The 26,875-nt window shown below is 38.5% G+C and overlaps 1 protein-coding gene across 1 annotated transcript; it reads left to right on the top strand.

Moving 5' to 3' along the window:
- The first annotated feature begins 22,793 nt into the window (after positions 1-22,793).
- Positions 22,794-26,640, top strand: LOC111902607 (nucleobase-ascorbate transporter 6). The gene is made up of 13 exons (XM_023898427.3): positions 22,794-23,077; positions 23,301-23,398; positions 23,526-23,699; positions 23,820-23,996; positions 24,080-24,139; positions 24,225-24,409; positions 24,805-24,901; positions 25,052-25,138; positions 25,283-25,341; positions 25,442-25,533; positions 25,622-25,699; positions 25,781-25,941; positions 26,263-26,640. Exons 1-13 carry the CDS (start codon positions 22,954-22,956, stop codon positions 26,479-26,481), a joined length of 1,611 nt encoding a protein of 536 aa, XP_023754195.1. The 5' UTR covers positions 22,794-22,953; the 3' UTR covers positions 26,482-26,640.
- Positions 26,641-26,875: the final 235 nt, after the last annotated feature.

Below are 26,875 nucleotides of genomic sequence, written 5' to 3'. Positions count from 1 at the left end.
TGGTGGCCACAAACGACGGCAATAAGGCCCTTTAAATAGGTCTCAAACCCTGGAAATTAGGGTTTCATTAAACAGCGTGGACTCGCCGAGTCCAGCTGTGAACTTGTGTACCAATCCGCGACCATACTTGGCGAGTCTAGACGCCAACTCGCCGAGTTCGCCCACAAAACTCAAAAATAAAGGAACAAAATATCATACCTGGGAATTCGGATGTTACAGTGTTGTTGTGTATGATTCAACGAATATCTAGTACAAGCATATAAGTCGATGTTTATCTGTTCCTTTTATCCTAAGAGGATTAAAAGTGATATCTTTAGCCCCTCGATCACTTTGTTTTGACTTATGTGTCGGGCCCGGTCAGAACTAAATTGATGTGTTCAATTATGTTCTATGTCAGACAAATTAGAAATCGGGAAACAAACTACAAGACAATAAGTATGACTATGTTCCATGTATATTTCTGCATGATATCATGTAGAACAAAGGATTATATGATCACCTATCTAATGGACGCATCAGAGTTCGACAATGGCTTTTTGAGAGCCACGATTGCTAATCAGATTTTTAAGTTGCATTGGCAATTATAATCATTAGACTTATCTAAGTGGGAGATTGTTGGATTAGGTGTCTAAGCCCATAACTATAATTGGTATGTACTTGACCCGATAGTAGCATGGTCCATTTCGGGTTGCCTTCACCAGAATAATTTCATAGATGAATATTTGAGTAAGAGGTTATTAAGATTTATTAATATATTATAAGTATAATATATTAATTGAGAAACCATATTATTTAATTAGTATTGACCAAGAATTAATTAAGAATTGACTTAGTGATCAAAAGGGACTAATTAAATTGATACATATGAGTTGAGCTAATAATCGATGGTTTGATTTGTGATGGGCTTATGGGTTAATCCATGAAGTATTTATCCAAATCAAATGGATGAATCATGGGCTAATGTATATGGATTAGGGTTACGCATGACCCTTAATATTCTATATATATATATATATATATATATATATATATATATATATATATATATATATATATATGTTGTGTGAAGCCCTAAAATCGACCACTACTTGCATTCCAAGAAGAGAAATTGGTTTTTAGTCTTCCTAGCCTCTCTCATATCCACCTAGTTGTTTATTTGGTGTTTGTGACTTGTTTGAGGCACCATATGAATGTTAGAGTACATAAAACCTAGCAGTTCTGAGCTGGAGTTCAAGGTTGGGGACATAGTTTTACTGAAAGTGTCACCATGGAAGGGTGTGATACGCTTCAGAAAGTGGGGCAATTTCAGATCCCAATTCATTGGACCATTTCGTGTGATTGCCAGGGTGGGCAAAGTGGCTTACCGGTAGGATCTACCGAGGAGCTCAGTTAGATCCATAACACATTCCATGTTTCTCAGTTACGGAAGTGCTTAACTGATGACATGGTGGTTGTACCGTTGGATGATATCCAGGTCGACGAGTGCCAAAACTATATATGTAACACTCGTGTTTCTAGCCTAGGCATTTATATTGTTGATAGTCTAGGTTAACCTTTGTAACTCATTTTGAAGAAATGAAAAGGAGTTATGTGAATATTATGTGAATTATGTGTTTTATGCTTAATTATTAGGGCTTAATTAATTAAGAATAAAAATAAGCGTCAAAATTAAAGTGTGAGATAAGCCCGATATCTTTACATAAAGTTGTAATGGTCAAAACAAGGATTTCGGGGATATAAAGAATACCAAAATCCGAGTTATAACGAAGAAGTTATGACCTGTCGAAGTTTCGCGACAAAACCAACACGGTGCTGAATGTCGTAAAAAGTGAGTTTTTGATAAACTACTTTTTAGCCTTAGTAATCTAAACGAAAGTTTTAGTATTCGATAAACCGAGAAGTTCGATAAAAAGAACGCCCAAATCTGACTTCGTATGACGAAGTTATGATTTTTCGAAGTTTCAGCGTAGCAGTAAACAGCTAAAAACTCAAATTTTAGATCGAGCGATTTTTAGCCGACACAACCTAAATGAGAATTGAAGGTCTCGTCATTAGGAGCACAACGGTAAAAAGTCTGACGAAAACGGACGTCGGATGAAGAAGTTATGAATTTTTAACGGATTTCCTGTCCCGGTCTGTTAAAAATAATAATATAAAATTTAAAGTCAAAATTAGACGACGAAGTCTAAACGGAAGTTGTAGATCGTAATTTTAGCTACGCGTGCATATAAAGAACGTCAAAAACGGAAATCGTATGCGAAAGTTATGGATTTTAGAAGTTGTGGCGCGAAAACCGAGAACTTTCGCATAGTCACAATTGCCACGTCACCCTCGTTTAGAAAGTGACACGTGTCCTGCTGAGTCACCTGGCTGCTGAGTCATTAGGCTGCTGAGTCATGCGAGCCACGTGTCCTCTTCTGATTCGACCGAGGAGGAGGCCCAATCCGAAGCAGCCAGCTCCCCAGCCGACGCTTCGCCCAGCTGCCGCCTAAGTCCGAACCTCGCACATGGGTCATGAGGCCGAGGTCCAATCAGCAGCCGCCACCGAGGACCTTCGCACGTGTTGACCACCTGCGCACCGGACCGACTTCGGACACACACGCCTCGGACCAATAGGAGGCTGACAGCGAGCCTTCGCACCTGCTGCCCTCGTGCGAGACACCCCCTGCGAGCCGTCGGATCTCCGAAGCGTGCCATCTTCTCAACCGTTGGATCAAACTTCGGACCCTATATATAGAAGGGTACCTGTGAGGGTTTCCGGTTACTTTTGGAATTTTGCCACTTTTAGCCCCTTTCTCCATATTTTCTTCATCTTAACATCCCGCAAAGCCCCGGTATCAATTGTAAAGCCCGGAATACCCCACGAAGTGCCCGAGAAGCCCGAAAAATTTATCTTTTTGGTTTCGAAGCCCGACCTTTCGCAGAGCCCGGTTTCTCAATAAAACTCCCGGTTTTATTAGAAACGATCGTTTTAGGAAACAAATTGCTGCCCGATTTTCACCAAAATAAGTGAGTGTGTAGTTACTTTCAATTTACACATAGATATGAAGTATTTACCTTGAAATACGTGTTATGTGTAAATATGCTAATTGTTTATTCGAGTTGACTGTTGAATTGATGTTTTATACAAGTTTTAAACTGTATATGCTTTTTATTTACAACATATGTTGGGTAGAGCATGGGTAGATGAAATAGTTGATGTGTGTTAAAATGGTGAGAGGCCTCGATGTCGATGTTGTTGTTGTTGTTGTAGTCATCTAGCGAAGTATAGATGACGACCACAGACTTTCTAGATAGTCCAGTGGAACACTAGCAGGTTCGCAACTTGTAGGTGTTGATGAATTAAATGTTCATTGGCGTACTTCATCCCCCTCATGGTTGCCTTAAGGACATGTATGGCTGAGGAAACCCCTTAGCAGTAGTGTCCATCCCGATGATAATCCTTAGGCTAGGTCCCTTGTGATAGGTGTTTAGGGACGTAAAGTGAGGACAACGGGAATGGGTAATCAGGGTTATTGTTTATTGGTGAACTTAATAAGTATATTATTATTGTGGGTTGAAAACCCTATATGCTCACCAGGCTCCCAAGCCTGACCCACTCAGTTTTATGATTACAGGTAGTGGACCCCGAGCATAGTCGGAGGATGACGAGAGATTTTTGGATTATAGGCCAGTAGTTGTAAATAACTGTTGAAAGGCTTATAATGTCTTGTTTATGCTTTTGATCTGTATCGGAACATGACATCCCGAGGTTTTGATATATATATGGAAAATATATACCTTCTTAATGAAGGATTTTGATAAACATTTATCATATATTGTTTGGGGGACCAATTCCGCAATATCTTATAAAAAGATTTCTCTAATTTTATTTTAAAAATCATAAATTAAATCGGTCTTTTCTGGCCGAGAAATATGGGGATGTCACAGTTGGTATCAGAGCATTAGTTTAAGCGAACTAAGAAATTGTAGAATTTCTAGACTTGAACTTAGAATGCTAAGTGATGATTGTGAGATGAGTGTCTACAATATTTTAGACACGAGCACTAGTTTATTTTAGGGAAGATGCCTAAAATGCCCTTATGTGCTAAATGCTATGTGTTTGCCATGTGTGCCATTATTTGTTCGGATCTATGGTCTGTTGCCGACCGGATTTGGAAACCTTATGTGCGTAGGATTCTAAGCGTATGAATACGAGATTAGAACTAACATGTAAACGTTTCGGAGTGATAAGGGAATTGAGATGTCTAACAAGGATAAAGACCTAAATTTCGCCTTATTTGGTATATAGATTGTAATGGCAAGAACTCGGAGTGGAGTTGGAAATGCAAACAGAAACCAACAACCTCAACCTCCAGTGGTGGAACAGGTGCCTATAGTAGGAGCTGCACCCGAACCCATCACCATGGCTGGAGTACGAACTATGATTCAGGCCATGTTGGCTGAACAGAGGGAGGAATTGAGGCAAATGTTGCTGAACGACAGGGATGAACCTTCAGTTCCTATTGAACAACGTGAACTAAATGACGATCGATCTGAAGAAGGAAACAATAGCAGATCGGTTGGTCATAGTGAACCGCTTGTGGTTGGGAGGAATAACCACGAGGGTAGAGTGGAGAGAAATGGGTGCAAGTATAAGGACTTTATGACTTGCAAGCCATCGACCTTCAATGGAAAAGAAGATCCTGTCGGAGTAATGGACTGGATCTCGGAAATGGAGTTGGCTTTCATGACTTGTGATTGCCAAGGCAAGTTACAAACTACGTTTGCAGTACGTCAGTTCAGGGGTAGTGCTGCTCGTTGGTGGAGCACTTTGGGGAAAACCCTAAGCCCTAATGAGCCACTGCAATTAACTTGGGCAGAGTTCTTAGTGCACTTCAAGCGCAAGTACTGCTCGGCCCAAAACGTACTTGAGTTAGAAAACCAATTTCTAACGTTGCAGAAGGGGAGTATGACCTTTGACGAATATACAAATAACTTCACAGAAAAAATGGAGTTTGCTTTGCGTATTGTCCCAGATGAGTTGGCAAAAATAGACAGGTACGCAAAGGGACTTCCATGGGAGTATGCGGTGCCAGTACGTCAGGCAATTACTTTGGAGGCAGCTATCTGGGCTGCCAAGTCTGTTGAAGATATGATAAAAGCGAGAGCCGCCAGCAAGGTTGAAGTTGGCGAAAAGAGAAAGTTTGAAGGAACTTCAGGTTCCAATAAAAAGAACAAATTCTCGAAGACTAGTTCGAGAAAGTTTGGAGGAGGAGCCGAAGCCAAGTGGTGTGACAAGTGTAAGAAGAAACATGCTGGGAAGTGCAGCATGGAAGTCACTTGTTACAAATGTTGAAAGCCAGGGCATTATGCCAATGAATGCACCTTCAATAAGAACGTATGTTTTGGGTGCAATGAAGAAGGGCATATTTTGAGGGACTGCCCGAAGAAGAAGGACGCAGCGAAACCCAATCTACCACCAAAGCCGAAGGCGAGAGCCTTCCAGATGACGCTCGAAGCTGCGAAAGAAGAAGCCGATGTCGCTTCAGGTACCTTTCTCGTAAACGAATTGCCTGCCCAAATTTTGTTTGATTCTGGAGCCAATTACTCCTTTATATCGCATGAATTTGGTAGAAAGCTAGCTTTGCCTGTAGATATGCTAGTTAATGCTATAATAGTCGAGATTGCTAGTGGTAAGTTTGTACCTGTTAGCCATCGTATGAAAAACATCCTCATTGACTTGGATGGGAATAAGTTCCAAGAGGAATTATTGCCTATCGAGTTAAATGGATTCGACATAGTTTTAGGAATGGATTGGCTTAGCGCCAACGACGCAGACATACTATGTAGAAAGAAGATAGTAAAAGTAAACCCACCAGGGAGAGAGTCGTTTATGGTGTACGGAGCCAAACGCAGAGTAAACTCTGGAATCATTTCCCTAATGAAAGCCAGAAAGTGTTTGGCCAAAGGATGTACATCATATCTAGCGTTCGTGATCGATGCCAAGATGGAAAAGAAGGAGGTGCAGAATATTCCGGTGGTGTGTGATTATCCGGAAGTCTTTCCCGAAGATCTTCCCGGATTGCCCCCTGATCGACAAGTAGAATTTCGTATCGACTTGTTACCAGGAATGACGCCGATAGCGAAAGCACCTTATCGACTAGCGCCAACCGAAATGAAAGAACTTATGACACAACTTCAGGAGTTATTGGACAAAGGTTTCATTCGACCTAGTTCATCACCCTAGGGAGCCCCTGTGTTATTTCTAAAGAAGAAAGACGGAAGCATGAGAATGTGCATCGATTACAGAGAGCTGAACAAAGTGACGATAAAGAACAAGTACCCGTTGCCAAGGATCGATGACTTGTTCGACCAGTTGCAGGGTTCGAGCTATTTCTCGAAGATCGATCTTAGCTCGGGATACCATCAACTAAAGGTGAGAGAGCAGGACATCGAAAAGACTGCTTTTAGAACGAGATATGGACACTATGAATTTTTGGTTATGTCGTTCGGACAAACCAATGCCCCAGCAGCTTTCATGGATTTGATGAATAGGGTTTGTAAACCATTCTTAGATAAATCCGTGATAGTATTCATAGATGATATCTTGATTTATTCGAAAAGCAAGCAGGAGCATGAAAAGCATCTGCGTGAAGTGCTAGAAGTCTTGAAAAAGGAGAAGTTGTATGCAAAGTTCTCCAAGTGTGAATTTTGGATTCAAGAAGTCCAATTTTTAGGTCATGTGGTTAACCAAGAAGGGATAATGGTCGACCCAGCAAAGATTGAAGCTGTAATGAAGTGGGAACAACCAAAAAGTCCTACGGAGATTCGAAGCTTTTTAGGATTAGCTGGATATTACCGAAGGTTTATCCAAGGCTTTTCTTCGATTGCTACTCCATTAACAGCTTTGACTCACAAAGGAGCCACTTATGCTTGGAATGAGAAGCATAAGGAAGCCTTTGAGAAGTTGAAGAAGAGATTGTGTGAAGCACCGATTCTTTCATTGCCTGAAGGAGTTGATGACTTTGCAGTTTATGGTGATGCATCCGGAGTTGGGTTAGGTTGTGTTCTGACCCAAAGGGATAAAGTGATCGCGTATGCATGGAGGCAATTGAAGGAACATGAAAAGAACTACCCCACTCACGATCTGGAGTTGGCAGCGGTAGTATTTCCCTTGAAGATATGGAGGCATTATCTTTATGGCACCAAGTGTAAACTTTTCATTGATCATAAGAGTCTCCAATATCTCTTTAATCAGAAGGAATTGAACATGAGGCAACGACGCTGGCTAGAGTTACTCAAGGACTACGACTGTGAGATACTTTACCACCCTGGTAAAGCAAATGTTGTTGCTGATGCTCTCAGTTGGAAGGTAAACCTTGAAAAGAAAAGGCCAAGAGCGTTGAGAATTGAAGTTGTCTCGACAATTGTGGAAAGTATAAAGAAAGCTCAAGAGGAAGCTTTAGAGAAAAATGACCGAAATGAAGAACGTTTGGGCAAAACGTTAGTGTTCGGTACAAACAACCAAGGGTTGAAGGTATTTCAAGATAGAATTTGGGTACCTAAGACGGGCAGAATAAGAGATCTTCTGATGGAAGAAGCTCACAAGACCATGTACTCAATTCATCCCGGCAGTACGAAAATGTATAGGGATCTAAAACCCTATTATTGGTGGCCGACAATGAAGCTCGATGTTTCTAAGTATGTGGCCGAGTGTGTAACTTGTGCTAGGGTTAAAGGCACAACATCAGAAACCATATGGGAGTTTAGAACCTTTACCCGTACCCATGGGTAAATGGGAAGACGTCACCATGGATTTTGTGACTAAACTGCCCAGAACAAGGAACGGTCACAACATGATTTAGGTGGTCGTTGATCGCTTCACTAAGAGTGCGCATTTCATAGCGGCCAAAGAGAAATGGTCTATGGATAAACTTGCGAATTCTTACGTGAAGGAAATTGTGAGGCTTCACGGTGTTCCGTTAACGATTGTGTCCGATCGTGACAGCCATTTTACCTCAAGGTTTTGGAGGAGTCTACAAGAGGAATTGGGTACCAAGTTGTGTTTGAGTACAGCTTACCATCCGCAAACCGATGGTCAGAGCGAGCGAACGATTCAAACATTGGAGGATATGTTGAGAGCATGTACCCTAGAATTCCAAGGTAACTGGGATGAACACTTACCTTTAGTAGAATTCTCCTATAATAATAGTTTCCACTCAAGCATTAAGATGGCACCTTATCACGCTTTGTATGGAGAGAAGTGTCGAACGCCATCATGTTGGCTGGAAGCTGGGGAAAAGCAGTTTATGGGACCTGAAATAGTCCATGAGACTGCTGAAAAGTTGAAAGTGATAAGGGAAAGGATGTTAGCTGCTCAAGATCGACAAAAGAGTTATGCTGACAAGAAAAGACAACCGATATCCTTCGATGTTGGAGATTCGGTTTTACTTAAAGTCTCGCCGTGGAAGGGACTTATAAGATTTGGGAAACAAGGGAAGTTGAGTCCAAGGTTTATTGGACCATTTAAAGTTCTTCAGAGGATCGGGAATCAAGCTTACAAGCTAGAGTTACCGGAAGAACTAGAGGGTATTCATAACACCTTTCATGTGTGTTATTTGAGAAAGTTCAAAGGAGATGTGCCCGACATAATTCCGATTTCTGAGTTAAGGTTGGATGAAAACAAGAGGTTGATCGAAGAACCTGAGGCAATCGTTGACCGTAAGACTATGAAGTTACGACGCAAGATGGTCGATTTAGTGCTTGTGCGCTGGAAACATACGAATGGACCAAATCTCACTTGGGAAACGGAGAGTGACATGATGAGTCGCTACCCGCAGTTGTTTGGTGTTATGTGATTCCGGGGACGGAATCATCCTAAGGGGGGAGAGAATTGTAACACTCGTGTTTCTAGCCTAGGCATTTATATTGAGTTGATAGTCTAGGTTAACCTTTGTAACTCATTTTGAAGAAATGAAAAGGAGTTATGTGAATATTATGTGAATTATGTGTTTTATGCTTAATTATTAGGGCTTAATTAATTAAGAATAAAAATAAGCGTCAAAATTAAAGTGTGAGATAAGCCCAATATCTTTACTTGTAATGGTCGAAACAAGGATTTCGGGGATATAATGAATACCAAAATCCGAGTTATAACGAAGAAGTTATGACCTGTCGCAGTTTCGCGACAAAACCGGCACGTTGCTGAATGTCGTAAAAAGTGAGTTTTTGATAAACTACTTTTTAGCCTTAGTAATCTAAACGAAAGTCGTAGTATTCGTTAAACCAAGAAGTTCGATAAAAAGAATGCCCAAATCTGACTTCGTATGACGAAGTTATGATTTTTCGAAGATTCAGCGTAGCAGTAGACAACTAAAAACTCGAATTTTAGATCGAGTGATTTTTAGTCGACACAACCTAAACGAGAATTGAAGGTCTCGTCATTAGGAGCACAACGGTAAAAAGTCTGACGAAAACGGACGTCGGATGAAGAAGTTATGAATTTTTAACGGATTTCCTGTCCCGGTCTGTTAAAAATAATAATATAAAAATTTAAAGTCAAAATTAGATGACGAAGTCTAAACGGAAGTTGTAGATCGTAATTTTAGCTACGCGTGCATATAAAGAACGTCAAAAACAGAAATCGTATGCGAAAGTTATGGATTTTAGAAGTTTTGGCACGAAAACCGAGAAATTTCGCATAGTCACAATTGCCACGTCACCCTCGCTTAGAAAGTGACACGTGTCCTGCTGAGTCACCTGGCTGCTGAGTCATTAGGCTGCTGAGTCACCGAGGCTACTGAGTCATGCGAGCCACGTGTCCTCTTCTGATTCGACCGAGGAGGAGGCCCAATCCGAAGCAGCCAGCTCCCCAGCCGAAGCTTCGCCCAGCTGCCGCCGAAGTCCGAACTTCGCACATCGGTCATGAGGCTGAGGTCCAATCAGCAGCCGCCACCGAGGACCTTCGCACGTGTTGACCACCTGCGCACCGGACCGACTTCGGACACACACGCCTCGGACCAATAGGAGGCTGACAGTGAGCCTTCGCACCTGCTGCCCTCGTGCGAGACACCCCCTGCGAGCCGTCGGATCTTCGAAGCGTGCCATCTTCTCAGTCGTTGGATCAAACTTCGGACCCTATATATAGAAGGGTACCTGCGAGGGTTTCCGGTTACTTTTGGAATTTTGCCACTTTTAGCCCCTTTCTCCATATTTTCTTCATCTTAACATCCCGCAAAGCCCCGGTATCAATTGTAAAGCTTGGAATACCCCACGAAGTGCCCGAGAAGCCCGGAAAATTTATCTTTTTGGTTTCGAAGCCCGACCTTTCGCGGAGCCCGGTTTCTCAATAAAACTCTCGGTTTTATTAGAAACGATCATTTTAGGAAACGAATTGCTGCCCGATTTTCACCAAAATAAGTGAGTGTGTAGTTACTTTCAATTTACACATAGATATGAAGTATTTACCTTGAAATACGTGTTATGTGTAAATATGCTAATTGTTTATTCGAGTTGACTATTGAATTGATGTTTTATACAAGTTTTAAACTGTATATGGTTTTTATCTACAAAATATGTTGGGTAGAACATGGGTAGATGAAATAGTTGATGTGTGTTAAAATGGTGAGAGGCCTCGATGTCGATATTGTTGTTGTTGTTGTAGTCATCTAGCGAAGTATAGATGACGACCACAAACTTTCTAGATAGTCCAGTGGAACACTAGCAGGTTCGCAACTTGTAGATGTTGATGAATTAAATGTTCATTGGCGTACTTCATCCCCCTCATGGTTGCCTTAAGGACATGTATGGCTGAGGAAACCCCTTAGCAGTAGTGTCCATCCCGATGATAATCCTTAGGCTAGGTCCCTTGTGATAGGTGTTTAGGGACGTAAAGCGAGGACAACGGGAATGGGTAATTAGGGTTATTGTTGATTGGTGAACTTAATAAGTATATTATTATTGGGGGTTGAAAACCCTGTATGCTCACCAGGCTCCCAAGCCTGACCCACTCAGTTTTATGATTACAGGTAGTGGACCCCGAGCATAGTCAGAGGATGACGAGAGATTTTTGGATTATAGGCCAGTAGTTGTAAATAACTGTTGAAAGGCTTATAATGTCTTGTTTATGCTTTTGATCTGTATCGGAACATGACATCCCGAGGTTTTGATATATATATGGAAAATATATACCTTCTTAATGAAGGATTTTGATAAACATTTATCATATATTGTTTGGGGACCAATTCCGCAATATCTTATAAAAAGATTTCTCTGATTTTATTTTAAAAAGCATAAATTAAATCGGTCTTTTCTGGCCGAGAAATATGGGGATGTCACAATATAGAGAGGCCGATAGCAATTCTTGATCGGAAGACGAAGGCCTTGCGCAACAAGGTGGTACCTTTGGTCAAGGTGCAGTGGCAACATCGGAAGGGCTCTGAACGGACTTTGGAACCGGAGTCGGATATGAGGGAGCGTTATCTGGAACTGTTCACTTCAGCGAACTTTGAGGACAATGTTTGATGCAAGTGAGGGAGAATTGTTACACTCGATTCCTGGTAATTTCTCTCCGAGTCCTTCATTTTCAATTTTGGCAGTTTTGGCCTTTACGCGGGGCGTACCTGGACGGTACGTTGGGCGTAAGGATACCATGATTAAGAGAACCCCTTCTCAAAACTTTACAATATTACTCCAAACATGCAACATGCATATTCATAATATAATTTACAAAAGTCTGGATACAAACCAACTATTAAGATTTTTACAAAGTTTTATATATTACATAATTTCCTAGGAATTTATACACTAAGTACAAAAGTGATAATATTAACTATTCTGCGTCTTCCAACATTACATGACTATACTGGATGTTTATCACCTGCAATAGTTTAAACACTGAGAGGGATAAGTGGGTGACGCTTAGTGAGTTCAATAACAGTTACAATATAACGTTATGTCATATATATATATATATATATATATATATATATATATATATATATATATATATATATATATATATATATAACATAAGCAAAGAGGGACAAAGAACAACAAATGCATATGGGTATCATATGATAGACTTTCCATATCAACCAATGATTTGATTCAAAGATTTATACTAAAAAAGATACCACAATTTCAACATGATATACATCAATAAAATTTCAGCCAAACTGGCGCAAAAAATAAACAATTACTGATTATCATTTTGCTAGAATATACATGCCTTCAACCCTACCTAGCCTGATGCCAATACCAAAAGTGATACGAGTGATGCTCTACGTGGCCAAAGGCATAAAGCCAATACCAGAAGTGATATGAGACATGCTCTACATGGCCAAAGGCATAAAACCAATACCAGAATAATACAAGACATGCTCTACATGCCCAAAGGCTCAAAGCCAATACCAGAAGCGATACGAGACATGTTCTACATGATCAAAGATATAAAACCAGAATAACATAGGCAAACACATTGAACCTATAACACATAACATACAATTGTCCCTATATTGAAGTCTCTGTGAAATAACCGAATGATAAAATGATAATTTGGGCAGCACTTCGTTTCTAAAAACTGACCTTCTTTGACGAAACTGGGAGTTTTTGTTGAAAATCGGGCTTTGTGCGGGCATAGTTTCGATAGAAAATATTATTTTCTCGGGGTCTTCAGTGCTCCAAGGCTTGCTTCGGGTGTTGGGGTGATTTCCTAGGCTTCGGGGGGGGGGGGGGGGGGGTGTTAGGATAACTTGAACAAAAGTAGAGGGTGTAAAAGAATTACATTTGTAACCATAAATCAGGCAGCCTCCCACCCTGTTTATTGTATCCGAAGCACCTGATTACGTTGGGCGTAATATCATGGTACGCGGGGCGTACTTCTTTACCATCCACTACACTAGGCGTAAGTTTGTAGTATGCGGGGCATACTCCTTTGCCAGCCACTATGTTGGGCATAGGAAGGGATCATCTCGGATGAGTCATAGCTATGAAAACATGTGAAACATGCAAAAGAGTAGGCGACGTGGCTAACTTCAGACCGTGTACACATAAGTACGTTGGACATACGACCTCCTCGAAGTTTGTGTCCGAAACTTCAAAAATTTGTATCTTTTGAATACACACTCCGTTTTTTAAGTTCTTTATAATCACGCGTAGGTGAGATTATACTCTACAACTTTCATTTAGACTCCGTCGGCTAATTTTTACTTCATTTTAATATTATATTTTTAACAGGTCGGGACAGGAAAAGTCCGTTAAAAATTCATAATTTCTTCATCTGACGTCCGTATTCGTCTGTCTTTTTACCGTTGAATTACTATTGACGAGATCTTCGATTCTCGTTTAGGTTGTGTCAGCTAAAAATTGTTCGATCTATAATTTGAATTTCGAGCTGCACACTACTATGTTGAATTTCAAAAAGATCTTAACTTCCTCATACGAAGTTAGATTTGGAAGTTTTTTATGAAAGTTCTCGGTTTAACGAATATAACGACTTTCATTTAGATCGCTAAAGCTAAAAAGTGGTTTGTCATAAACTCACTTTTTACATCATACGTTGTCGTCCGGTTCTGTCCTGAAACTTTGATAAGTCATAACTTCTTCGTTATAACTCGGATTTCGATGAGGTTTTCGCCTAAACGTTTCTAACGAGATAATTTACAATTATCTATAACATTAGTTTTTCTTATTTCTAACTTAAATGTTATATGTTCGTTAATTTCAATAATTGACTTTTTGATCGGAATCACATAAGACTTCTCATCACTTCCAATATTTTTCGAATGATTCTAAACATAGTTTTACTTCAAATCTCATAAAATTATCTTGTTAGAACTCAACGCTCAGAATCATATAATATTCAATAATATTCATTTTTAAGTTATCAAGCTTACAAAACACGATTTAAACAAATACCTCGTCCCCTAAATTACAACGATTTAAACAAATAGGGATATTTTGCTCTTATCTCATTCTTATTTTCCCAAGTATAATTTTGGGCCTCAATGGTGTTTCCACTTGACAAGCACCAACTCTACTTCTTTATTACACAATTCAACCGTTTTCTCGTGTATAATCTCTTCGTGCTCTTTTACATATCTTAATTTATCATCCAATTTCACCTCAGATAACAGAATTGTTTCATCATATATGCTCAAACATTTATGCAAATAACTCACATGAAATACATCATGAATATCTGCCAGATTTTCAGGCAATTCCAAGCGGTTGGTTTGCTTACCAATTCTCGGGATGATTTTGAAAGGACCAACAAATCATGGACTCAATTTTCCTTTCTTCCCATATCGTATAATGTCTTTCCATGGGGATACCTTCAGCATTACGAAATCACCCACCTGGAATTCTATGGTCTGTATCCTCTTTTCTGCATAGGACTTCTGTCGATCCTGAGCCGCTTTCATTCTTTCTCGTATAATTTAAATCTTATCAGTGGTGTCTTGAATCATTTTAGGACCTCCAAGGATTTTCTTTCCTACATCACACCAACATAATGGAGTACGACGTTTACGACCATATAATACTTCATATGGTGGCATTTTGATTGAAGTGTGGTAATTGTTATTATATGAAAATTCGACAAGAGGTAAGTACTTGTCCCAATTACCACTAAATTCCAGGACACATGCACGAAGCATATCTTCCACTGTTTGGATTGTTCTCTCTGTCTGACCATCTGTCTGGGGATGATAAGTTGTTCTGAGAGCAATCCGAGATCCCAATTCACGTTGCATACTAGCCCAAAAATGAGAAGTGAAGTGAGTATCATGAACGAAAATAATCTTTAGTGGCACACCATGTCTTGCCAAAATTTCATCCACATATACTTGTGCGTATTTCTCCATTGGAGCTGTTTCACGCTTGGCAAGAAAATGTGCACTCTTAGTCAGTTTGTCAACAATTACTCAAATGCTATCATTCTGTCACGCAGTCTTTGGTAATTTGGTAATAAAATCCATGGACAGCTCCTCCCATTTCCATATGGGGACATTAATACCTTCTGGACTACCGTATGGATTTTGTTGTTCCGCTTTGAATTGTAAGCATATTAAGCATTCCTTCACGTGTCTTCCAATGTCTCTATTTAATCCAGGCCACCAATAATCAATTCGTACATCATAGTACATTTTACTTGTACCAAGATGTATTGACAGCTTAGACTTATGGGCTTCATCTAAAATCTTATGTCTTAATCCACCAATCTCTGGAATCCATAGCCGATTCTTAAATACTTTCAGTCCACGAGGATCATCATGTAAAATATCAACATAATGTACCATCCCTTCCTTCTTCGCATTTTTCTAGTTCATCAAGAATATTGAACTTTACTGTAGTGCGAGTAATAACATAACACAGACTATTATGATAAACCTTTCTGCTAAGTGCATCAGCAACTACATTGGCCTTTCCAGGATGATACAAGATTTCACATTCATAGTCTTTGATCAGCTCCATGGGTCACTGTTGTCTCATATTCAAAGTTTGCTGACTGAATATATACTTGAGACTTTTGTGGTCAATAAACAATTGGCAACGAGTTCGAGGTCATGGGTGGGATAATTCTTCTTTTCGTACTCTTTCAGTTGTCTTGAGGCATATGCTATTACTCTACCACATTGCATCAACACACAATCGAGTCCCAACCTTGAAGCATCGCTATATACGGAAAAATCATTATCACCTTCTGGGAGTGATAAGATCGGATCATGAGTCAAAAGATCTTTTAGAGTTGAGAAAGATTTTTCTTGGGCTTCACCCCATTCGAACTTTACTTCCTTTCGTGTAAGACTTGTGAGAGGTGCTGCTATACATGAAAAATCTGTAATGAATCTCCGGTAATACCCCGCGAGACCCAAGAAACTGCGAATTTCAGAAGCATTACGGGGCGCTTCCCAGTTCTGAATGACTTGAATTTTGGTAGGATCTACTAATATACCGTCACCAGAAATCACATGGCCGAGAAATTGAATTTGACGAAACCAAAATTCACATTTGTAGATTTTAGCATATAGTTTCTCCTTTCGAAGAAGTTTTAATAATTCACGAATATGAATGGCATGATCAGCTTCAGACTTGGAATAGATTAGTGTATCATCAATGAATACAATGACAGATTTATCGAGCATTGGACGGCATACCCGATTCATCATATCCATGAATACGGCAGGAGCATTTGTCAAACCAAATGGCATGACAAGAAATTCAAAATGACCATAACGAGTATGGAAAGCAGTCTTCAGTACATCATGCTCATGTACTTTCAATTGATGATAGCCAAACCTCAAATCAATCTTTGAGAAATAGCTAACACCCTGAAGTTGATCAAACAGGTCATCTATGCGAGGTAGTGGATACTTGTTCTTGATAATTACCTTATTTAACTCGCAATAATCAATACACATTCACATCTATCCGTCCTTCTTCTTGACAAACAATAATGGAGCACCCCAAGGAGAGGTACCCAGTCGAATAAATCCCTTGTCAAGTAATTCCTACTATTGAATCATCATTTCCTTCATCTCAGTTGGCGCAAGACGATAAGGTGTCTTTGCAATCGGAGCAACACCAGGCACAAGGTCAATTTGGAATTCTACTTGTCTATCTGAAGGAAGTCCAAAAAAATCATTGGGGAAAACATCAGAATATTCATTAACAACAGGAACATCATTTACAGTTTTCTTCCTCTCTTTTGAGATATCAACTGTATAGGCTAGATAAGTAGAACACCCCTTCGATATAAATTTACGAGCTTTTAGGAAAGAGATTATTTTAAAGATTTTAAGTCTTTGTTCACCATAGACATAAATAGGATTCTCCCCTTCAATAGGAATGCATACCATTTTTTCATAGCACAAGAGTTTTGCACGGTTCTTTGACAACCAATCCATGTTGAGAATAATATCAAAGTTGGGCAAGGAGATAGGAATCATGTTAGCAAGAAAATTATAACCTTCAATTTCTACAACACAATCTCTATAGACTTTACCAGCAAGTAATGATACACTTCCCGCTGTATCAACATGAAACAGTTTGGTGAGTGCATAACAAGCAATTTGAAAAGAACACGCAAATTCATCAGACACAAAAGAATCTGAGGCACCATAATCAAATAAGATGTGAGCAGATCTAGAATTCACGAGAAATGTACTAGTCACAACATTTAGGTCTTCGCGTGCCTCTTTAGTGGTAAGATGAAATGCATGACCTTTAGCTTTTGGCACCTCCTCCTTTTTAGTTGAAGTATTTATCGGTTGTTGTACAAAAGCTTGACTTCCCACCATTTGACTAGTAAGAATAGGGCAGAAACGCTTACTGTGGCCAGTAACACCAGAAGCAAAGCATGTAGCATTCTTCTTTGGACAAACGGGCTTCATGTGACCCATTTCTCCATATCCATAATAGATCACCGATTCTTTTTCTGTTCTGCATTAGCCCTGGTGATTCTTTCCACATTTTCGACACGATGGTGACTAAAGAGAAAAAGATTGTGACCTACTACGGCCACGAGAGGTATTATGAGATTGTACTTGTTTTCAGGATCAAATCGAACGGATTGAGCTGATGGAATAAAGGAAACAGGAACGGTTCGATCAACACGTGGATGCTTCGGAATAGAAAGAGTGGCACCACGTATCTCTAAGTCATGCTCGCGCTTTTGGGCATACTCAACAACATTACCAAATGACATAAAATCTCGATTAACAACAAAATTGCAGATTTTATACCGTAATCCTTCCATGAATAACTGAATTTTATCCTCTTCAGTTGGAATATACTTTGCAGCAAACCGTGCTTTTTGATTGAATTGAGTTTCATAATGATTCACAGTCATTCCTCCCTGTTTAAACTCGAGGAATTCTTTCTCCAATCTTCTCCTCATGTCTAGAGGAATACTGTCCTAGCAAACGAGTTTTGAACATTTCCCAAGATAAATTATCATGGACATACTAGTTGAGAGCTTCAAATGTTGCTTCCCACCAGACCGAGGCTTCTCCAATGAGCATTGCAGAAGCAAATTAGCCTTGTCTTCATTAACCACATGAGAGATACGGAATACTTTTTCTGTGTTTTGGATCCGGGTAAGAACAAAAATGGGATTAAGAACACCTGAAAACTCCGTAGCACCATTACTTTTGAAAGTTTTGAATGAGGGACGTTTCTCCATTCCTTTTGAAGATTCTCCAATGGTTTTCTCTTTACCTTTATCGCTATCCTTTTTGTGTTCTTCAAGAGTCTTCCGAATAACACCAGTAAGTTTATCCACAAGTCGCTCTTCACAAGGAGATACTGGAGTATCACCTTAATCGGGATGAGATCTCCACCCACATCTGGTGTATGGCTACTCACCTGTTTAGCCATTGCTCTGAAAATTTGGAGTAACATAGTATTTTAGAATATTAGGATTTATCATTACCTAATATTTCACTTAAGTCTTTCCTATGATTTGTATCCATATACTTACAATGAATCCGTTCATATATTGAACTTCAATTAGTTTAAGTCTAAATACCAATCCGTGGAATTTAGTTCGCTTAAACTACTGCTCTGATACCATAATTGAGAGAACCCCTTCTCTAAACTTTACAATATTACCCCAAACATCCCACATACATATTCATAATATAATTTACAAAATTTTTGATACAAACCAACTATTAAGATTTTTATAGAGTTTTATATATTACATAATTTCCCAAGAATTTATACACTAAGTACAAAAGTGGTAATATTAATTATTCTACATCTTCCAATAGTACATGACTATATTGGATGCTTATCACCTGTAATAGTTTAAACACTGAGAGGGATAAGCGGGTGACGCTTAGTGAGTTCAATAATAGTTACAATATAACGCTATGCCATATATATATATATATATATATATATATATATATATATATATATATATATATATATATATATATATATATATATATATATGACAAAAGCAAAGAGGGACAAAGAACAACAAAGGCATATGTGTATCATATGACAGACTTTCCATATCAACCAATGATTTGATTCAAAGATTTGTAATCAATGAGATACAACAATTTCAACATGATATACATCAATAAAATTTCAGCCCAAGTGGCGCAGAAAATAAACAATTACTGATTATCATTTTGCTAGATAATACATGCTTTTAGCCCTACCTAGCCCGATGCCAATACCAAAAGTGATACGATTCATGGTGTACATGGCCAAAGGCACAAAGCGAATACCAGAAGTGACACAAGACATGTTCTACATGGCCAAAGGCATAAAACCGATACCGGAATAATACGAGACATGCTCTACATGGCCAAAGGCTCAAAGCCAATACCATAAGTGATATGAGACATGCTCGACATGATAAATGATATAAAACCAGAATAACATATGAAAGCACATTAAACATATAACACATAACATACAATGATCCATATATTGAACTCACAGTGAAATAACTGAATGATAAAATGATAATTTGGGTGGCACTTCGTTTCTAAAAAAATGACTTTCTTTGACGAAACCGGGAGTTTTTGTTAAAAATCGGACTTTGTGCTGGCAGAGTATCGACTGAAAATATTATTTTCTTGAGGTATTCGGTGCTCCGGGGTGTTGGGGTGATTTCCTAGGCTTCAGGGGGTGTTAGGATAGCTTGAAAGGAATTAGAGGGTGCAAAAGTGTTAAATTTGTAACCATAAATCGGGCAGCCTCGCACCTTATTTATAGTATCTGAAGCACCTGATTATGATGGGCGTAATATCATGGTATGCGGGGCGTACTTCTTTACCAACCACTACGTTGGACATAAGTTTGTAGTACGCGGGGCGTACTCCTTTGCAAGCCACTACGCTGGGCGTATGAAGGGATCATCTCGGACGCGTCATAACTATGAAAACGTGTACAACATGCGAAAGAGTAGGTGACGTTGCTAATATCGGACCATGTACACATAAGTACGCTGGGCGTACATACCTCGTACGCTGGGCGTACAGCCTCCTCGAAGTTTGTGCCTGAAACTTCAAAAATTCATATTTGTCGCATACGGACTCCGTTTTTGACGTTGTTTATATCCACGCGTAGGTGAGATTATACTCTACAACTTTCAGTTATACTTAGTTGGCTAATTTTGACTTCATTTTTAATATTATATTTTTAACAGGCCGAGACAAGAAAAGTCCGTTAAAAGTTCATAACTTCTTTATTTGACGTCCGTTTTTGTCTGTCTTTTTACCATTGAACAACTATTGACGAGATCTTCGATTCTCCTTAAGGTTGTGTCAGATAAAAATTATTCGATCTATAATTCGAATTTCAAGCTGCATTGTGCTATGTTGGATTTCAGAAAAATCTTAACTTCCTCATACGAAGTCAGATTTGGACGTTCTTTTTATAAAAGTTCTCGGTTTAACGAATACTACAACTTTCATTGAGATCACTAAAGCTAAAAAAAGATAGTTTATCGTAAACCCACTTTTTACGTCATACGGTGTCGTGCCAGTTCTGTCGCGAAATTTTGATAAATCATAACTTTTTCGTTATAACTCGGATTTCGATGAGATTTTCGCCTAAATGTTTCTAACGAGATAATTTACAATTTTATATAACATTAGTTTTACTTATTTCTAACTTAAATGTTATATGTTCGTTAATTTCTATAATTGACTTTTTGATCGAAATCTCATAAGACTTCACATCGGTTCCAATATTTTCCGAATGATTCTAAACATAGTTTTACTTCAAATCTCATAAAATTATCTTTTTATAGCTCAACGCTCAGAATCATATAATATTCAATAATATTCACTTTTAAGTTATCAAGTTTACAAAACACGATAATTATACATGGTTATTAACGTGTATGTTACAGTTAATTAGTAACGAAGCTGAGGAGTACATTGGGTGTACTGTGAGTACGCAGGGCGTACTCCGTCTGGACACAAACCCTAATTTTTAGGGTTTGGACCCTATATATTGAACCTTAAGTCTATGCCCTCATTTCATTTACAACCTCCAACACTTGAAACGTTGTCTCTTGCAAACCCTAGCCACATTGTTTCACTTTTAAGCTTGAGAGTGTGTTTTTGTGTGTTTCAAAGGAAGAAGAAGGTGGTGGTGAAGCTTGGAAGTTAGAAGCATGCTTGGATTTGAAGGTCTTGCATCATCATCAACCTCCAGAAGGTATAAAGCTCATACCTTGGTGATTAAGTTGATAGATCTTATTGTGTGTTGATATTATGAAATTTTGTCCCCGAATATGCCCTTCTTGTGCATGGCATACTATAAAGAAAGTGGGATATCCATTTGGACGTTTTTCTAGGCTTAGAATGATAAAAACGTGTTCTTGACCCTTAGTTCCTCCCCATGCATGAGTATAATGGTCTTAATGGCTTAAGATGTTAGGGTCTTAGTTATTAAGCACATTAGGGTCATGCAAGACCATAAAGTTGGAAACTTTATGGACTTGGATCTGTAGTTTGGTCGAAAAGGTTTATGCATTAAGCCCTTAATGAGTTAAGAACATTCAACTGCGTATGCTAGGCATACTAGGCGGTACGCCGTGCGTACTCGGTTAGGGCCCCCGACTGTTTTTGTCGCAACCGAGAATGCCCCGCGTAAGATCGAAGTACGCCCCGCGTACTGGAGTGAGTTGACTCAGTTGGGTTGACTCGACTAATTTATTGAGTTTGACCAATGTTAACCTAACGGTATTTTGGACAATTTAGTATTTCACTAAACGGTTATTGTGGCCAATATGTTTCATGAGGAACTGAGGAGATCTCGAATGACCAAGTATTTTTTAAACTATACTAAATTGATAAATATTTTTTTAATAACCATATTTTGGTTAAACACTCCAATGAATCTATACTTCTGTAATGCAATTCTTTGCTCCAGTAGCATCGATAGCATACCGAGTCATCATAATGATACAATGTTTCGTTGCCAAAACGATAAAATTAAATGTTTTAGTTTTACTTGTTATAATTAATTATTGACATCATAAGGTTACACTCATTTAAAATTTAATCGTAGTTGGCGGTGACTAATTGCAATTGCTTTTGTAGGGCTGTATAAAGTTAATTCGTATGATTTTTAAGCATAGGACGAAGAGCTTCATTTGTTAATTCAAATACCATTCGGTTATACTTATAGCTACAAAAATCTAATTTCATATAAAATTTAAAGAACAATATCAAATATTGACAAGAATGAATCTAAGTTAATTCGTATGATTTTTAAGATAAATAATTACAATTGCTTTTGTAGGGCCGTATAAAAATACAACAAAAAGTTAACTTATGTTAACTTGAACATTCTATCCATCTTCTGACAGGTGAGGAGGAATATTTTTTTTAGAAAAAACAATAATATAAAAATTCAATTTAAAATTATACTAGTTGGTAAATATTTTAAAAGCCATATTAGTTAGGTAAATAATTTTCAGTTTTCTTAACCTCCATTTTCGTCAATAAATCCCTCGATAATGGAGACAAATTATTGACTTTTTTTTATGTTCATTGGCAAAACAAACACTCCCATGCTAAGTTTTTCACGAATCCTTCAAATAAATACTAAACTATTTTAGATATTATATGGAAAACTATAAATTTATGTTTTTTCCTTTAAAAAATCTCACAGTTTCTCGAGTAATATTTTCATGGCTACTCAATCATCCTGACGCACCCGACACTGTTTAACGTCTCATGGTTGCAGCATTTGTCCTTATCACTATTCCACATACACACACAACACGTACAAACCGACTACACAAAACTTCTAGCGTGTGCCTAAATATTCATCATTTTTTCTATCGAAACCATAACTTTTAGCTTTATAAAAGCCTTCCCACAATCCCACTTCAATTTCTCACTATTTTATCACCCTCTTGCGCTACTAAACCATTTATCTTGCAGGTTTAGGAGTGATAATCCTACAATTATATACCAAGAAATTAAAGATATGGCCGGAGGTAACGGTGGCGGTGGTGGTGGAGCAAAAGCTGATGAACTTGTTCTGGCGCCACACCCAGCAAGAGATCAGCTGCCAAACGTCTCCTTCTGCATTACGAGTCCACCCCCATGGCGTAAATTCCTTATTCCTTTCTTTATAAGTTATAACCTTGAAAATTTGTTTCATCCTTTCTTTATAAGTTATAACCTTGAAAACTTGTTTCAAAGATTCTTTAAGAACACCCTCATATCAACTATTATCAAAAACACCTAAAAATGACTGAAATACGCCATTAAACATTTAAAACCTGAACAGAATTATGAAGATTTTTGTTTACAATTGCATATTTGCTGCAGATGAGGCTATACTGCTTGGTTTTCAGCATTATATAGTAATGCTCGGCACAACGGTTATTATTCCAACGGCTCTTGTTCCACAAATGGGAGGAGGCAATGTAAGACTTACTTTAGTATCAAATTTTAGTTTAAATCCATGTAAATATATACCTTTTCATACGTTTATGTTGCGATTATTCCATACCCTCTAATCTAAACAATATAAGTGTCATTCAATTCCTATAGGAGGAGAAAGCACAAGTGATTCAAACTCTGCTTTTTGTTGCCGGAATAAACACACTGCTTCAGACTATGTTCGGGACCCGTTTACCTGCTGTCATCGGGAGTTCATATACTTATGTTGCACCCACCATCTCCATTATCCTATCTGGTCGGTGGAATGATCCTGATCCTATAGCGGTTCGTGATGCATTATTTACCTATGTTTTCTGTTCATCTTTAACGTTCGATCATGAACGTCAAAAACGAACATGTAAATATAAGAATCTTTGACTAAATATGTATTGCTTTTGTGGTCAGAGATTCAAGAAAACGATGCGTGCGATCCAAGGTGCTTTGATTATTGCATCAACGATTCAGATTATCCTCGGATTCAGTGGTCTTTGGCGTAATGTAGCAAGGTTCTTGAGTCCACTGTCGGCTGTTCCTTTGGTCGCTCTTGCAGGTTTTGGGCTTTACGAATTTGGATTCCCGGGGGTGAGTATATATATATACTCATATGATATATATCGCCACGTATACTGTTACAGATATATCTGAATTTGGTTTCTTGTTTTTAGGTTGCCAGGTGTGTTGAGATAGGGTTGCCTCAGCTCATCTTGCTAGTTATCCTGTCGCAGGTAATTAATGACATTTTTAAATAAAAGAAACAAATTCTTTAGGCTACAAATTAATTCTTTTAACTTTATGAATTGGTATGTGCAGTATGTATCACGTTTGATACATGCTGGAAGAAATATATTCGGTCGTTTTGGTGTTTTGATCTCAGTTGCAATCGTTTGGGTTTATGCTCACATACTTACGGTTAGTGGGGCCTACAATCACACCAGTTTAAGGACGCAAGCAAGTTGTCGTACGGATCGTGCTGGACTAATTCACGCCGCTCCATGGTAGGTTTTGCCAGATTACGAAAAATTAAAATTAACGTCAAGTTAATTATTGAACTTAAGGAACACTGATCTATGATTTTCGGAAATCAAGAAAATCATGTGATATTTAAAATTAAATTGGAATATTTAAAAACTGTAACTGGATTGGAATTCGGGAACTAAAAATTGAAGGTGTAAACATCGAATAAAAACTTATGCATGTTTGCAGTTACGTCCCTTCCGACCCCTTTGTGATTCTCCAATTTGGCTATACGAAGGACTCTGCTAATTATTTGATATATTTATATCCCCCTTTTGTTATTCTCCTACTTACCTATTTAAACTCGACATAAATAGAAAAAACACATAAAGACGATGATACCGCGTCTAATTATAATTCGATCCCACATTTTCAGGATAAGAGTTCCATATCCTTTCCAATGGGGTGCACCCTCTTTCAATGCCGGTGAAACTTTTGCCATGATGATGGCTGCTTTTGTTGCTCTTGTAGAGGTCTTGTTTTCATGATATACTAACATATTGATCAAAATCTCATTCATTTTTTTAAGACTCCCGGTTTTTATGTAATGAAGATTGAAGACACTTTTTCTACTTTATAACATGCACTTTGGTTTACTTTATTTCTTTTTATGATATGATCAGTCAACCGGTGGCTTCATGGTGGTTTCGAGATACGCAAGTGCAACTCCCTTGCCACCCTCTGTTCTAAGCCGTGGCGTTGGTTGGCAGGTAATTATCCCTTGTTTAACCAATTTAACTACAAAAGCAATCATTAGCTAAAAAACGATCATTAATGACAAATTTCAAATGAAACTAGCAACAGCTTTCTTTAGGAAAACTAGCAATGGATTAGTTACATGTTCATCTTTGTAGGGAATAGGCATATTGTTGTCGGGCTTGTTTGGAACCATAAGTGGATCTTCACTATCTTTGTGAGTCTAAAAGACTACAACTTTTTCTGCTTAATTAGGTTTATATACAACTTCTAAATGGATCATTGATAATAAAAGATGTTTCTTTGCTAATTCGTAGCGAGAATGCTGGTCTTTTGGCTTTGACCCGTGTTGGCAGTCGCAGAGTCGTGCAGATTTCAGCGGGCTTCATGATCTTCTTTTCGGTTCTTGGCAAGTTTATTTTATCCAAACCAATTGGAATATCTTGCGTAAGTTATCACATTCTTAAAATCATTAAAGGTCCGATGTGATCTTGTAGGTAAATTTGGAGCAGTGTTTGCTTCGATACCAACACCAATCGTTGCTGCTCTATATTGCATTTTCTTCGCTTACGTGGGTAAGTATCTGGTGAATTTACCGATTTCCCTTTTTTCTGACTTTATATGGTGTGTTTGAGGTTAACGATGTCATATTACAGGTGCAGCAGGTCTTAGTTTCCTTCAGTTTTGTAATCTCAACACCTTCAGAACAAAGTTTATCCTCGGGTTTTCAATCTTTTTGGGGTTGTCCGTGCCCCAGTATTTCAATGAGTATGAAGCTATCAACGGTTACGGTGCCGTCCATACATCTGCAAGATGGGTATGAATAGAATACCACAATTGGCAAATGTGTCTGACATCAGCTAGACACTGTGTTATCAGTCTCTATAGATGTTGGAGTCTCTTGAGTCTGTTTAAGTTAAAACAATTAGCTCTATATATCTAACATGGTATCAACTATTAAGTCTAGCATGCTCGGGACTCTATACATGTGAATCTGATCTCATCGAGCCTCTGTTTCATAAGGCTTGTTGGAGTCCCACATCATATAGGCACCGTCCTATCTGTGTCTATTTAGTTTAACTTTTATGGTCAAAAAATTACGGATTTCTACTTATGCCATTTTTTTCTTATCATGTAGTTTAACAACATTGTGAATGTTCCTTTCTCATCTGAGGCATTTGTAGCTGCGATCTTGGCGTATATTTTGGATAATACGCTTCACTATAAAGACAGTTCTGTTAGGAGAGACCGAGGCAAACATTGGTGGGACAAATTCCATTCCTACCAGACTGACACTAGAAGTGAAGAGTTCTACTCATTGCCGTTCAAGCTAAACAGATATTTTCCTTCTGTGTGATTTCTTTTGTTTAAAGATAACGACCTATAAAAGGTTTGCTATTATGTCACATATGTATATAACTTTAGTCACGTTGCAGAGGTCCAGTTGATTTGTTTGTGTTTTCTGTAAAGTTACGTAGACATGTGCTTTCAACTTAAAACATATGTAAGTTACTTAATTTGTTGTCTTAGACGATGCCCAGGGACGATCCATTGGTTTTCCATGTTCAAACGAGATGCACTACAAGAATAACAACGTTTACAGACGACACCTGTCCAGACGACATATGTCGTCGGCAAAAGCCGAGCTATACCGACGACATGTCTTGGGTACAACGTTTTCAAACTTTGACCATATGTCCTTGACCAAAAAAGCTATGCCGACGATAAATCGTCTGCATAGACTCGGCGGA

The sequence above is a fragment of the Lactuca sativa genome, chromosome 4 (assembly GCF_002870075.4).
Source record: "Lactuca sativa cultivar Salinas chromosome 4, Lsat_Salinas_v11, whole genome shotgun sequence".
In the NCBI taxonomy this organism is placed as follows: domain Eukaryota; kingdom Viridiplantae; phylum Streptophyta; class Magnoliopsida; order Asterales; family Asteraceae; genus Lactuca; species Lactuca sativa.
Note: the sequence above shows the minus strand (reverse complement) of the source record. Positions and strands in the feature narration are given on the sequence as shown.

What these genes read in the sequence shown, in the direction of transcription:
- LOC111902607 (XM_023898427.3), top strand. Translation starts at nt 22,954, where the DNA reads ATGGCCGGAGGTAACGGTGGCGGTGGTGGTGGAGCAAAAGCTGATGAA. An exon ending in CTTTTGTTGCTCTTGTAGAG is followed by an intron (nt 24,902 to 25,051) that starts GTCTTGTTTTCA and finishes TGATATGATCAG; the next exon opens with TCAACCGGTGGCTTCATGGT. An exon ending in CATTTTCTTCGCTTACGTGG is followed by an intron (nt 25,700 to 25,780) that starts GTAAGTATCTGG and finishes GTCATATTACAG; the next exon opens with GTGCAGCAGGTCTTAGTTTC.